This window comes from Scyliorhinus canicula, chromosome 1, assembly GCF_902713615.1.
Source record: "Scyliorhinus canicula chromosome 1, sScyCan1.1, whole genome shotgun sequence".
NCBI classification, from domain to species: Eukaryota; Metazoa; Chordata; class Chondrichthyes; order Carcharhiniformes; family Scyliorhinidae; genus Scyliorhinus; species Scyliorhinus canicula.
In genome coordinates, this window is record NC_052146.1 from 37,429,415 (window position 1) to 37,445,001 (window position 15,587).

General features: G+C 41.7%; 2 protein-coding genes across 2 annotated transcripts in view; both read right to left on the minus strand.

Moving 5' to 3' along the window:
- Positions 1–15,587, minus strand: part of LOC119978355 (rasGAP-activating-like protein 1) — a 398,828-nt gene that overhangs the window by 229,174 nt on the left and 154,067 nt on the right. Inside the window, exon 7 of the mRNA XM_038819933.1 lies at positions 11,927–12,067. Within this exon, the coding sequence (XP_038675861.1) occupies positions 11,927–12,067 (141 nt within the window). The remainder of the gene's footprint in view (positions 1–11,926; positions 12,068–15,587) is intronic.
- Positions 261–2,370, minus strand: LOC119956808 (regulatory factor X-associated protein-like). The gene has a single exon (XM_038784288.1). It carries the CDS (start codon positions 2,299–2,301, stop codon positions 1,588–1,590), a length of 714 nt encoding a protein of 237 aa, XP_038640216.1. The 5' UTR covers positions 2,302–2,370; the 3' UTR covers positions 261–1,587.

Genomic DNA, 15,587 nt, shown 5'->3' on the forward strand with positions numbered 1-15,587 from the left:
ACATTTTATTGCACTGTTTAATAATTGTAAAAGATTTGGGAATTAAGTTTTATATCTCTACAGTAGTATTTGTATTGTTTATGCTTTCCCTATTTACTAATTTATTTTATCCTACATACTGGATGGCTAGCTACGTGAAAGCAGAAAAGGAAGAACCTAAAGAAAAGTTTTGTTCCTGTGGACCTTTGTTGCTCCCACTAGGCATCTCTATAATGTGATTATTCATGTTGTGCCTGCAGCCAATGTTTCCCTTTTTAACTAAAAAATAGGAGGCTTGATTGGGCAAAAGCCATTTCGACAATTTTGCATTTTGGACAGTCAAAACCTGAATTCCCTGCACGATTGAACACAGCAGAAATCTGCTCAAATGTTGCCATCTGCTTTAAAACAAAAAAAAAGTCAGTGTTCTTTCGCATGACAATCACCATATCCTTGGCAACTCTCATGGCATCTTGTGTCCAATCTCTCTCCAACAGGCAGTCTCAGCTAATACGCTTTGAAGCTTCTTCCCCCAGACCCTTGCACTCCCTCCCCATTTCCAGAAGCCACATAAAAACTTCACCAACGATCCAACGCTTTTAAAATTCATTGGCCACTTCCATCTCGTCCCATTTTCACTTGTTTAGCATCCATCAATTCCCTCCCCCCACTGCAATGCTTCCTCGGACTGAGAGCATTGTGAAAACGACAATATTTATTTAGACTGAAGGACGCTGTTGGTGCCAGGTCAAGGAAACTTTACTTTACACACAGTCACCCTCCATCTCATCTGGAAAGGTTTGGTGTTGACACTAAGATCCTGCAATAGGGACATGTTCCATTTTATACCACAATCCCTCACCCTTGGCAACACAATGTTAAGGGGGAAAAAAATCAGGTCAGGAATTTTCCAAGTATCTAAAATGTTCAAATATATATACCTTGAATTTTTTTTGCCTGTCATGCATTCCCAGGCGTGATAGGTCCCAGCGCGCAATTTCATGCTGCCTGGCCAATTAACAGCCATCCAGCTTGAAACGTGCTCTCTGTGAAAGGCTCAGCGCAGCTGGGGAGGGTGGACACCGGGAAAAGGGAGGGAGCGGCCTGACACTTGCAATAAACTCCCCCAAGTGAACAGCTGTTGCGGAACTGTCCCAGAGAGCGGTTGACCCTTGAAAACCATATATATATGATATATATATATATATATATATATAACAACTGTGCAACGCGTCTAGGCTGCACAAGCATACACAGTCCTCAGACACATGAATTTTATTTGAGCCCTGACCTTTCATCCCACCCTGGAGCAAGGTTGCAACTTAAAGTTAAAGGGCACCTGGCCAATCAGCTCACCCGCAAATTAAAGGCAACGTAAAACCCCAGACATACAATTAGTGTTTCATGAATTCAAGTTGGCTTCTTGATTGTTCGCTGCCAGATTTCCAACTCATGCATGCGGCCGCCAAAATATCACGCGAGGACGTAGGGATGCATGTTTGGCATCTTCTTTCACAATTGTACACGCTTCCAGGCTGGGCCCTGGTCCGAGCTTTATAAGTAACCTGACCAAGTTTAATCAGCATCAAGCTTCTATATATTACCATCCTATTTTGAAAAGAAAGCATCACATTGGTTTTCTTGAAACTGCTGCCTTTGAGCAAGCGCCTGGTTGCTTAGCAATCGTTGCTGCTGTTGTAGAAACTGGACAACTTCTGGACTTCTCAATAATGACAATCTTTTTTGGTTTAAAACTTGCTCAAGAAGGCTTGCTTTCCGATTTGTTTGCTGCACTATCATACAGCTCAAACGCTGTTTAGTGGCAGATTTAGGTCTATCATCTGTATCATCATTACTCTTGTGTATGTTGACCATGTCGCTCTTCCTCTTCTTGTATTTGTCCTTGTAAGTTTTATTGCGGTGTTTTTTGCACATCCAGGGTTTCCTGGGTTTAGCTACCTGGCTGGTGGTTTCTGTGCATCCCTCGTACACACATTTCCTGGTCACCGTCTCGCTGTGGCCGCTTTCTTCATCTTCTTCCTCCTCGTCGTCTTCATCGTCTTCATCATCATCATCCTCCTCCTCATCCTCCTCGTCGTCGTCGTCTTCATCCTCTTCTTCCTCCTCCTCGTTGTTGTTGTCTTCCCCCTCCCCCGGGCTCTCTCTGTTATCAGGAGTCACCAGCATATCTCCTCCTCCCCCCCCCTCCTGACTAGTTTCGGAACAAGCCGCGTCCATGGCCACCGTGGTCAGCTCCTGGTGGCTGACACTGCGAGGGGAAAGAGTCGGCGGCTCCTCGCTGTTCTTGCGGCTCTCACTCATCCCGAATCTCCCGCCGCTCTCAGCGGCCCAAACCGGCCCTCCGCGCCCCTCTGACTCCGGCTCCCGCACTTCACTCATTTTTAAACCTTTTTAATACACTATATATAGTTTGAACGAATAGGGCGTATCAAGATGGCAGCTCACCACCATGTTCTAAAGGGCAATTAGGGATTGGTAATAAATGCTGGCCTAGCCAGCAATGCTCACATAAGTGATTTAAAAAATACATAATTGTATTAACAATATCCAGAAACAGAATGTGCAGGTGCATTTCTTTAAATAATCTACAAATTTTGTTATTTTCCCTAAAATTAAAAAGAATTTCAACCATTCTTACTGATATAGTGTATATTAGCTGACACAAGAGAGACTGGCTATGACCTGTCTCTCTAACAGGTGTCTGTTACCACAACTTTGTGAGTCGCAAACAATATTCAACACATTGCAGCAATGACTCAAGTTGTAACATATTTCTGGACCTCACTGGGCATGCTTCCCCTCATCTTCTTCAGTTCTCTGCCTGAAGACAGGACCAACCCATAGTGCAGCGATTTGCAACAAGGGTAGGGCAAGGAGACAGGTCCTGAATCCATCCCAGGCCTGAACAGGGATTGAACGTTGTGCTGTTAGCACCAATCAGATGTATATTGGCCATCCAGCCAACTGAACCAACTGGCTCCCCAAGCAGTTTATGTTTATCTGACAACGATGAGCGGAATCTTATCACACTTTGGCAGTATCAGGCTCAGACAGAAGACTGGTGTGTTACTCTCCAGTTGCACAGACCAGTTTTCTCATGGAATCCTGAGCCTCTTAGAGAATGAAAAAGCATGGGTGTGATTTACGCCATCACTCTGGTGGGGCATGGTGTCATAGAGCCAGGAACCAGCCCTCCAAAGAGATTTGGGCGACATCGCTAAACAGTGCCTCGATCAGTGTTAAAGCCTAACGGCACCCCCAACCCCTGTCATGGAGGTATCGTGAGCTTCTCCACCTCCCTGGACACTCTTGGAAGGACGTCTGCTCCCTTCAGCCCTCACATCCACGACTGGCATTGAACCCTTCACAGACACCGTGGAAATATAGTTGGTCCTCCCCCCTCAACACACATTAATTCCCCCTTCTCATGGGTTCCCTCCAGGCCCCGCCCCTGGCACAGGTTGGCACTGCCAGGTTAGCACTGCTCGGTTGGCGCTCTACCAACCGAGCAGTTCCAATCCGACAGCAGCACCATGTTCCGGGGGCAGTACCCTCCACCCACACCACCACCCCCCCCCCCCCCTCCCCACCCCCCTTGCCCCGGGGGCTATACTTATCTCTGTGCCTTTGGAGGAATCCCCTCGACTTCCTCACGCCTGGCCAAAACTGTTATAAACAGTCGGCAAGGTATGAATATTCAGTAAGGGGGAGATCATGTGACGGGCCACTAATACCACATAACTCCATTCCAATGTATTAAAGTGAGGTTCAAGATCTTTGTGGGTGTGAATCTCGTGACATTGCCGGTGAAGAAAATCGGTAAATGCAATCTCTCCCCTCGCACTACCCGATTCTCGCGAGAGTTCCTCCCGCGCCACCGATCCCTGGACGACGAGTGCATTCTCACGGTCGCATCCATCCTCTTTTACATGCATGGAGTGGCCTGGTGCTATGAACACTGAGGGTAAAAGCTCCAACTTCCTTTCCATCACATGGCTGACCAGGAAACTCTTCCCTAACATTTGCCATTAGCTTGTGTTCAAACAATTTGCAGATTGATACTCAACCTGTTTGTCCGTATTATGAACACACCGGCCTTCTCGCCCCTCCACAGAAAATATCTATGGTGTGGAGATGCCGGCGTTGGACTGGGGTGAGCACAGTAAGAAGTCTGACAACACCAGGTTAAAGTCCAACAGGTTTGTTTCAAATCACTAGCTTTCGGAGCACTGCTCCTTCCTGAGGTGAGTGAAGAGGTGGGTTCCACAAACACATATATAGACAACGTCAATGATGCAAGATTATACTTTGTGAGAAAATTTCCAGATTATCATTTATATAAAGAGAAAAGACAGAAAAATTTGAGTTGATTATTCACTTTTCATAACCACCGGACATTTAAAATGTTTTTACAGTCATTGGAGTACATTTTAAAGTGTAGTCACCGTTGTAATGTAGGGAACTCAGCGGTGAATATGCACTGAGAAAACTCCTACAAACAGCAATGAACAGATCGTCTGTTTTCTGGGATGTTGATTGAGTCCAGGAATTGGCCAGGACACCTCCCCTGCTCCTCTTTGAAATAGTAGCAGGGAATCTTTTATATTCACTCAAGTAAGCAGATGGGAGCTCAGTTTAACATCACATCTGAAAGGTAGCAGCCTGGGGCTGGTTTAGCACAGGGCTAAAGAGCTGGCTTTTAAAGCAGACCAAGGCAGGCCAGCAGCACAGTTCAATTCCTGTATCGGCCTCCTCGAACAGGCGCCGGAATTTGCCGACTAGGGGCTTTTCACAGTTACTTCATTGCAGCCTACTTGTGACAATAATCGATTTTCATTTTCATTTTTCATTTCCAGCAGCACTGCGCTGTGTCATGTGAGAATACCTTTAAGAAATGGGTGTTTATCAGTGATGTCAGAGTGTGGGTGGAGCTGGGCTGTCTGTCAGCTTTTTTACTTTCATTTTAGGTTTTTTCTACAGGGTGTGTTTTCGTTTCATTTTCAGTGTTGGAACTGAAGCCAGACAGAGCAGGTGTACTGTTGATCTCTCTGCCATGAAAAGGCTATCTCTTGATCATTTGGTGAATTCAGAATTATAAATGTTCTCAGTAGAGAATGTAAAGCTAATGTGCTTCTGTTTCTTCTGTCTTCTGGATGTTGTTTGGGAAGTTATTAAGGATTAATTAGAGTTGTATTCTTTGGGGGTTGTATTTGAATTGATGAGGGCAGCACGGTGGCCTATGGTTAGCACAACCGCCCCACGGCGCTGAGGTCCTAGGTTCGATCCCGGCTCTGGGTCACTGTCCGTGTGGAGTTTGCACATTCTCCCCGTGTCTGCGTGGGTTTCACCCCCACAACCCAAAGATGTGCAGAGTAGGTGGATTGGCCACGCTAAATTGCCCCTTAATTGGAAAAAAGAATTGGCTAATCTAAATTTATTAAAAAAAAGAAGAAAAAAAAAGTATTTGAATTGATGGTTGCTAAGATGTTCACTGTATGTTTTAAAAAGGTTAACTTGAGTTCATAGAATAAACATTGTTTTGCTTTAAAAATACTTTTCCATTTCTGCTGTACCATACCTGTAGAGTGGGCCATGTGTTCCCCATACCACAGTCTATGAAAAGTTGTGGGTCAGGTGAACGCCATGATACACTTCTCTAAGCCCTGGCCCATAACAAATTGGGGGCTCAAGGGGGATTGGCTTAGTGAACTTAAAGACAGTGAGGGGTGAGCATATTGTGGTTGCTTTTCAGGTGTGGTATTCTAGTTGAAGTGGGGAGTGTGTTGTGGACAATGGCTCTTTCAGAGGCTATGATGTTTTTGGGGGTGGAGACGGTCACATGCAGTACCTTACGGACAGAGACTAAAAGCAGACTGTTAGATTTTGCAAAAACATTGCAATTAACTGTACCTGACAAAATGCAAAAAGATAAGGTAATTATGGCGGTGGCTAAGCATTTAAAGTTGCCTGAGATACAGTCTGACTCAGTAGAAATGGCAAAGATCCAGTTGCAGATGAAGCAACTTGAACATGAGAAAGAATTAAAGCAGCTTGAATAAGAAAGAGAGGAAAAAGAAAGAGAGAGAGCGGAAAGAGAAAGAGATTGAGAAGAAAAAGAAAAGGAGAGAGAAGAAAGGAGAAAAGAAAGAATAGCCCGAGCAGAACAAAAAGAGAAAGGGAGATACAGATCAGGGGAAAAGATAAAGAGAGATAGTTTGAACTTTGGAAAATGGCCATGAAACATGACAGTCAGTTACAATTGGCAGACGTAAAGGGAAACGTACAGTTGGATGATAGTGATGAGGACAGTGAGAAACGGTGTCATAGTCGAAGGCTTGGTGGGGATCTATTTAAATATGTCCAAGCATTGCCAAGGTTTGATGAGAAGGAGGTAGAAGCCTTTTTCATTTCATTTGAGAAGGTGGCTAAACAAATGAAATGGCCACAGGACATGTGGATATTACTGATTCAAACAAAGCTGATAGGTAGGGCTAGTGACGTGTTCGCATCAGTACCGGAGGAGGTATCTGGGACGTACCAGGAGGTGCAAAAATCCATCTTAGGTGCATATGAACTAGTGCCTGAAGCCGACAGACAAAGGTTTAGAAATGTAAGGAAATAATTTGGTCAAACATACATGGAGTTTGAAAGGATCAAACAGAGTAATTTTGATAGGTGGATAAGGGCTTTGAAAATAGATCAAATGTATGAAGCTCTCAGAGAAATTATATTTCGGAGGGGTTTAAAAATTCAATTCCTGATGTAGTGAGAACTCATGTGGAAGAGCAGAGGGTTAAACCTGCGAGACTAGCAGCAGAAATGGCAGATAATTATGAATTAGTCCATAAATCAAAGCTTGGTTTCCGACATCAGTTTCAGCCTGTGAGGGACAGAAACTGGGGACATGAGAAATACTCAAGTGGTAAAAGTAAAGGTGATCTGATGGGAGATAATAAGGAGAGTGTACCTCAGATTAGAAAAGAAATCCAGGAGGGTGGAAGAGACATGAAAAGTTTCAAATGTTTTCACTATAATAAACTAGGCCATGTAAAGTCACAGTGTTGGTGGTTGAAGAAAAGCACTGGGAAGGCTGATGTGGTAAAACAGGATAAGACAGTGGGGTTTGTTGAAGTGGTAAAGGAAAACCCAAGTGAAGCGAATGAGGTGCAAAAGTTTGTACAGCCTGATCAAGAGGTGATTGATAAGAAGGTGCCAAATCTCTTTAAATAATTTACTTGTGTGGGTAAAGTTTACTCATGTGTATCAGGAGGAGCAGGTAAAAAGTCACAATTTTAAGAGATACGTGAGCTAGTCAATCTTTAATGGTAAGAGATGAGGAGTTATGTAATTTGGGAAGAATGTTACCAGAAAAGGTGGTAATATGTGGAATTCAGGGTGAGAGGATTAGTGTTCCATTATATAAGGTAAGATTGGAAAGTCCAGTGAAGAGTGGTAAAGTGGTAGTAGGAGTAATAGAGAAAATATCTTGTCCAAAATTACAGTTTATCTTGGGTAATGATATAGCTGGATCGCAGGTGGGAGTGATGCCTACTGTGGTTGATAAGCCAGTGCAAAATCAGACAACTGAAGTGTTGAAGGACGTATAGCCTGGGATTTTTCCGGATTGTGTTGTAACAAGGTTGCAAAGTCACAGGTTAAGACAAGAGGAGAAATCAAAGAGTGAAGATGAAGTTGAAGTGCAATTATCAGAAACGATTTTTGATTAGATGGTTGAAAAAGAACAAGAACAGGTGAAGGAGAGACAGAAAGATGTAGAAATAAAACGGATTTATCAGAAAGCATACACGGAAGAAGAATCTGAGTGTATACCAGAATGTTATTACCATAAAAGTAATGTTTTGATGAGAAAATGGAGACCTTTACATATGCAGGCAGATGAAAAGTGGGCAGAAGTTCATCAAGTAGTATTGATGGTAGGGTATAGAAAGGAGGTGTTGCGAGTTGCAAATGAGGGACCAGTGGGAGGTCATTTGTGAATAAGGAAAACTCAAGCTAAAATCCAAAAACATTTTTATTGGCCTGGACTACATAAAGATGCAGTTAAATTTTGTCAATCATGTCACACATGTCAAGTGATAGGGAAACCTCAAGCAGTGATAAAACCAGCGTCCGTAATACCCTTTCCAGCATTTGAGGAACCTTTTACATGGGTCCTAATTGATTGCGTAGGACTGCTTCCTAAAACGAAAAGTGGAAATCAATATCTTTTGACTATAATGGATGTGTCTACTAGGTTTCCAGAGGCCATTCCAGTACGTAATATTACAGCTAAAAAGATTGTGGAGGAGTTACTTAAATTCTTTACCAGATATGGACTACCCACAGAAATACAATCGGATCAAGGATCGACTTTTACCTCAAGGTTATTCAAAGAAGTTATGGGTAGCTTACGAATAAAACAATTTAAATCAACTGCAGGGAGCGTTAGAAAGATGGCATCAGACATTAAAGACAATGTTGAGGGATTATTGTCAAGATTATCCAGAGGATTGGGATAAAGGATTTCCATTCGTACTGTTTGCAATTAGGGATGCACCTAATGTGTCAACTAAATTCAGTCCTTTTGAACTAATTTTTGGTCATGAGGTAAGAGGACCACTTAAATTGATTAAGGAAAAATTGGTGAGTGAGAAATCAGAAATTACATTATTGGATTACGTGTCAAATTTTAGGGAACGATTAAATAGAGCAGGTGAATTGGCTAGACAACATTTAAAAGTTGCACAAAATGTGATGTTATGGGTAGCGGACAAGAAATCCAAAGTTCGTAGTTTTGCCAGTGGAGATAAAGTTTTAGTATTACATAGAACAGTACAGCACAGAACAGGCCCTTCGGCCCTCAATGTTGTGCCGAGCCATGATCACCCTACTCAAACCCACGTATCCACCCTATACCCGTAACCCCCCCCATTAACCTTTACTTTTTTTAGGACACTACGGGCAATTTAGCATGGCCAATCCACCTAACCCGCACATCTTTGGACTGTGGGAGGAAACCGGAGAACCCGGAGGAAACCCACGCACACAGGGGGAGGACGTGCAGACTCCACACAGACAGTGACCCAGCCGGGAATCGAACCTGGGACCCTGGAGCTGTGAAGCATTTATGCTAACCACCATGCTACCCTGCTGCCCTGTTACCAGTGGTAGGTGAACCTGTAAAAGCTAGGTTTTGTGGACCTTATCAGATTGAAAGGAAATTAAGTGAGGTGAATTATGTGGTAAAAACACCAGATAGAAGGAAGACTCACTGAGTGTGTCATGTGAATATGCTTAAAAGTGACTTTGAAAGGGAAAGGAGAGAAAAAGGAGGAGGTTTTAATGATTCTAACTCAAAGTGACAAACCAAATCTAGATGACTGTGAATTTGACATATCTCAAATTAAATTGGAAAAGAGGATGTTCTTAAAAATTGGGATAAATTTTTGAGTTAGCTTCCAGAGGAAAAATGGACTGACCTGAAAGAGTTATTAATATCACATGGGCAAGTTTGTGGAGATAAATTGGGAAGTACTAAAATGGCTATAGATGATGTAGATGTGGGAAATGCTGTTCCAATCAATCAACATCCATACAGACTTAACCCTTTAAAATTGGCACAGGTTAACAAAGAGATTAAGAGTATGCTTAAAAATGACATAATTGAAGTGGGTTGCAGCCAATGGAGCACACCCATAGTGATGGTACCTAAACCAGATGATACCCAATGGTTGTGTGTGGACTATAGAAAGGTTAATGCAGTTACAAGAATGGACTCTTATCCTATCCCACATTTGGAGGATTGCATTGAGAAAGTGGGACAATCAGCTTTTATTTCCAAACTGGATTTACTTAAAGGTTACTGGCAGGTACCTTCATCCGAAAGGGCAAAGGAGATTTCACCTTTTGTGACTCCAGATGGCATATGCCAATTCAAAGTTATGCTATTTGGCATGAAAATCGCCCCAGTCACATTTCAACGGTTAACTAACAAAGTTGTTTCAGGATTACCCAATTGTGCGGTATACATCGACGATCTGGTCATTTTCATGGACAGAACATTTGAAACATCTGATGGAGTTATTCGATCGACTTCAGGAGGCAGGTTTTGTGATAAACCTATCCAAAAGTGAATTTGGAAAAGCTCAAGTCACTTTCCTGGGCCATGCAATCGGACAGGGCCGAAAGGTCACAGGGGATGTGAACCCAACAGTTATTGAGGAGTTTTCAATACCCTCAAGGTGATGGAAAAGAATGCGTTTTCTTGGTATGAGTGGATTTGATCGAACATTTGTGCGAAATTTTTGCAGCATGATTACTCCACTGATGGACTTGCTGAAAAGAAGAAACGTCGAAAATGTCAATGGACAGCGGAGTTTCAACAGGCATTTGACTGCCTGATAGCTGTGATAACCAATGCTCATGTGTTGGAGAATTCCAAGGGACTCTGTGATCAGATTTAACTGAAGTATCTGACTTTAAAGAGACATGCCAAGGAGTAGAGGAATGGATGGATCATGCAGAGACCTTCTTATTCAATGAGACTGTCAATCGAGAAGGATTTCAGTTGGAGGAATATGAACAAAACAAAATGGACTATATTATTATACCTGTTTTGCGTGTGTTGTTTTTTGAAATAAAAAAGTATATTTACTGTGTGCATTTCTTAAAGGATGGTGAAAAGGTGAAAAATGAAACCATCTTGAAGTTGATGGGTTTTCTTTTCTTGGAGGGAGGTGTCATGTGAGAGTACCTTTAAGGAATGGGTGTTTAAGAAATGTACCTTTAAGAAATAGGTGTTTAAGAAATGTACCTTTAAGAAATGAGTGTTTATCAGTGATGTCAGAGTGTGGGTGGAGCTGGGCTGTCTGTCAGCTTTTTACTTTCATTTTATGCTGTTTGCTGCAGTTTTAGTTTCATTTTCAGTGTTGGAGCTGAAGCCAGACAGAGAGGGTGTACTGTTGATCTCTCTGCCATGAAAAGACTATCTCTTGATCATTTGGTGAAATTAAATGAAATGAAAATCGTTTATTGTCACGAGTAGGCTTCAATAAAGTTACTGTGAAAAGCCCCTAGTCGCCACATTCCGGCGCTTGTTCGGGAAGGCTGTTACGGGAATCGAACCGTGCTGCTGGCCTGCTTGGTCTGCTTTCAAAGCCAGCGATTTAGCCCTGTGCTAAACAGCCCCAGAATTATAAATGTTCTCAGTAGTGAATGTAAACCTAATGTGCTTCTGTTAAAAGATGTTTCTTCTGTCTTCTGGATGTTGATTGGGAAGTTATTAAGGACTACTTAGTGTTGTATTCTTTGGGGGTTGAATTTGAATTGATGGTTGCTAAGATGTTCACTGTATGTTTTAAAAAGGTTAACTTGAGTTCATAGAATAAACATTGTTTTGCTTTAAAAATACTTTTCCATTTCTGCTGTACCACAACCTGTAGAGTGAGCCGTGTGCTCCCCTTAACCACAATCTATTAAACGTTGTGGGTCAGGTGAACTCCATGATATGCTTTGGGGTTCTCTAAACCCTGGCCCATAACAGTTGGACCATCAGCCTTGGATCTGGTTGTCAAGTCCAGGAATAGGGCTCGAACCCAGAACATTGTGGTTCAGATACCAGTGTGCTACCAACTGTGCCACAGCTAACACACTTTTACAAGGATACTGTTGATAGCTCACAATTCATACACTGTTTAGAAACAAAGCACAGGGAATGAAGTAACGGAATATTTCCAAAACTTGTGGACACAGCTCGCCCCATCACCTTGTTGCCTTGACCTATTTTCCAGCCAGTTGTTTGTTTTAAAAGTACACAATTCCAATGTGTGGCCATTACTCATTCCCCATTTCAGTATTCTGCTGACGTCAAGACGTGAACATTTAAGCAGCTTGGATTTTGCTGCGAGGTTAAATGGCGACGACTCACCTTTCCGAGAAAATCATTCTTTCCCACCATATCCCAGTCCCAAACTTCCACAGTAATCGACATTCCTTCTGTTGGCAAACCATCCTCCAGTTCAAACTCAAACACTTCATTCCAGTGAGGAAATCGAGTCTTCTTTATAGTCTAGAATTTGGAAAAGAGTTATCAAATCTTAGGACACAGATCAAAAATGTATTCAAAACATGCAATCTTCCAGAGTGAATGGCAGATATTTTGAAGTTAAATAGGTTCAATCTTGTGCGGGCGTAAGTAAAAAATAAATAGTGACCATGAAGCTACCAGGTTGCTGCAGAAACTCAGCTGGTTCACTAATGTCCTTTAGGACATCCTGACCCAGTCTGGCCTACATGTGTCTCCAAGCCTGCAGCACTGCAGTCAACTCACAACTGCCCCCTTAGATTGCCTGCCAATCATTCAGTTATATCGAAACTGCTACAAAAAATGATAATAATAAAAACAGATGGATCGCCCAGCGTCAATCTAGGGGCCAGATTCAGAAATGGCAAAGGCACACCCGGCAATGCAAGTTCATTTCACTATATCTTGTGGGGACTGGCACTAAAATTGTAAGCTGCAGGATCAAAGGGACTTTCTCACCATCCAATAAACGTCCATCCAACACACATTTCCCACTGACCATCTCCGAATCTCTCAAATAAACATAAAAATGGTGTTTTGCTTCTCAAAGGGCAGCACGGTAGCATGGTGGTTAGCATAAATGCTTCACAGCTCCAGGCAGTGGCGTGCAGAGGTCTGGTGATGCCCGGGGCAAATCTTGATTGTATGCCCCAAAGACTCAAGTATAAGGCCTAATATACTGAGAAATATTGTGAGAAAGGAAAACATTTTGAATATATAAACACAGATGAAACATGAAATAAACGCTTTATTCGATTTTAATATAAATCAATCAAATTTATTAAGTTCTTTTCCCCAAATGATACCTCCTGTCACAAAACACCTAAACTACTTCACTTTTTACATCAGCTGTGAGAAATTCTTTTCAATGCTTATTAAAGCCAGGTTGGTCAGTCGCTCCTGTGACATAGAAGACCTCAGATATGTTTTTATTAATTTCAGTTTTGAAAATGACCTTTCACAGCTTGCGACTGAAAATGCAATTGTAAGCAGTAATCTGTATGAAACACACAGCGTCGGAAAGACATCCCTCCAATACTGCAGAAAAGACTCCAGAGCATCTTTAGGATCAGGGGGAACTCTATTCCCTCCAGCTCGAAGGAGCATCACAAAATCAATAATTTTGTCATATAACTGAATTGCAACCACATCATTGTCATAATAATTTGCAAAGTCTGAACATTCCTTTTTTAATTTCTCTCTTTCTTGTTCATCTTCAATCACTCCTGAATTCAAGTTCAGAAGAAAAGAAAATCGGTCACTGAGTCTTTGAAGACGGACACTGCGGTCTTCAATTTCAGTTTTTAATCTGTTCACAATCTCTACCATTACTCTATTCATTTCTTCTTGTGCCGTCAGTCCACTATCTCTTGCTGACTCTCCAGGCATTATTCTTCTTCTCCTTGTTCGTGCAATTGGTATTCCCCAATTTTGACAATATTCATTGGCTAAATCTATTGCATTGTGGATAATTTCGTCATTCTTCAAATTCAAGATATGACTAAGTCCTCTCAGATCACAAGAAGCTTCATGGAACCCCATTTTCGGATCCTGCAAACGTTTTGAGACTTTATCCACTGATGATAAAACTGAGTACCAAAAATTTAAGCTATAAACGGGAACTGTTGAATAGAGTTCAGTAGCGATCCTGCATCAGATTTAGTTTCCCTTGAAAATTCTCCTTCCAGCAGGTGTTGAAGGCTTGCAATAACGTTGTCACACTCTTCGTGGATTACTTGCACAGCATCATGGCTGGAACTCCATCTTGTGTCACACTGTCTTTTCACAGTCCGAGTGACAAATGATTTTAACACTTCCCAACGAGAAGTAGATGAAGAAAAAAAAGTAAAGAGTTTTTCTAGAATGCCAAAAAATGTAACAACAGGTTTCTCCTCACTTGCATGGACACAGGACAAATTGAGGCTGTGGTTCTCGCAGTTCACAAACACAGCTTTTGGGTTAACTTCAAGAATTTTTTGTTGAACACCTCCTCTCACTCCAGCCATAACTGCTGCGTTATCATATGCTTGACCACGACAGTCATTCATGGAAATTTTGTCTTCTTCCAATTTTTCCTGAATTTTATTTACCAGGCTGACTGCATCTTTCTTGTTGACTTGAAAAAATCCCAGAAATGTCTCCTTTATTTTTACTTTTCTGTTTTCATCAATATGAACGTAACGCAGAATTTCAGAAACCTGATCTTCATGGGCAATATCTGGAGTTGAATCCAGCATTATGCTAAAATATTTTGCATCCTTAATTTCGGACATTATATTTTTCTTGACAGTTTCACCAAGAAGATTGATTATTTTGTTTTGAATTCTGTTGGACAAGTAGGTGACACTTTTTGGTTTCTCTTTCCCTCTCTGCAAGTGTTTTGCTAAGATGTCATCATATTTGGCCAAAAGTCTGATTGTTGCTAGAAAGTTTCCTGTATTTTCACTGACTGTCTCCCCTGGCTCTGATAACCCAGATATTCCTTCTCCTTGATGTCCACGATAGGCCAGATTCTGTTTTGCCAGAAAGGATATAACCTCGACAATCCGTTCAGTTATAGCTTTCCATCTTTTCTTTTCAGCAGACATTTGCTGTTGAAGTTCAGCATCTATTGTAGTTGAATGATGGAGTCGAACTACGAGGTTCAGGTATTCCCTCATGTGAGCTCTATGAGAAGGGCTTTTTTCATGGTCAGGTATTGTTGGATTTAATTTTCTCCAAGTGGAGAAACCGTCTTCCTTTCCAAAGTTTAACACAGACGACAAATGCTCCTTTGAAAACAAAAAGCAAACAAAACAGTAGCATGCTTTCCGATATGGAGAGTATAACAACTATTTTCTCTCCACAATTTCTCCGTTTGTGGAAACTTTATCAAACCACTGTTTGGAAAATGATCTCCCATCCTTCTCAGCAAATGGGCAACTTTTATTCTGATATCTTTCAGGGCCATGTTGTAATATTGTCATCTTCAAATGATCTGGAATCGGTTTCTTCAAACAGCCAAAATCGCTTCTTTGCAAAAATATGCAAAAATCTTCTTTATTTTCTTCACATGGATCATCATCCTGACAATGAGACTGAGGAGAGAGAGTATTATGTTCTGACCGAGCTGAATCCGTATCAGAAAAATCCTTCTCTGCACCCACATCATCTTTTACTTCTCCAGGTTTTCCTACTTCTTCTTTACTTCTTTTTATCCATGCATCTAATGCCCCTCTTTGATGGGACTCTTCTTCGACTCTGGCCCTCTTTTTTTTTCCTGTTCTGTGCTCCACTCGGTTGTACACGAAATACTCGTAACATTTCATTTTCTATCTCAAAAACCGTAAGCCGCATGAGAAAATGGGAAGAAAATGGTAAACAATCGGTCAGTTGCAGACGGATAAACCATATTTCATTTCTTTGTTCCTTCGTATCAAATTATTTCACACTGATTCTCCACTGATAACTTTGTGCAATTTATATCATAGACTTGCAAATTAGTGGTATCTGTATTCGAATATTA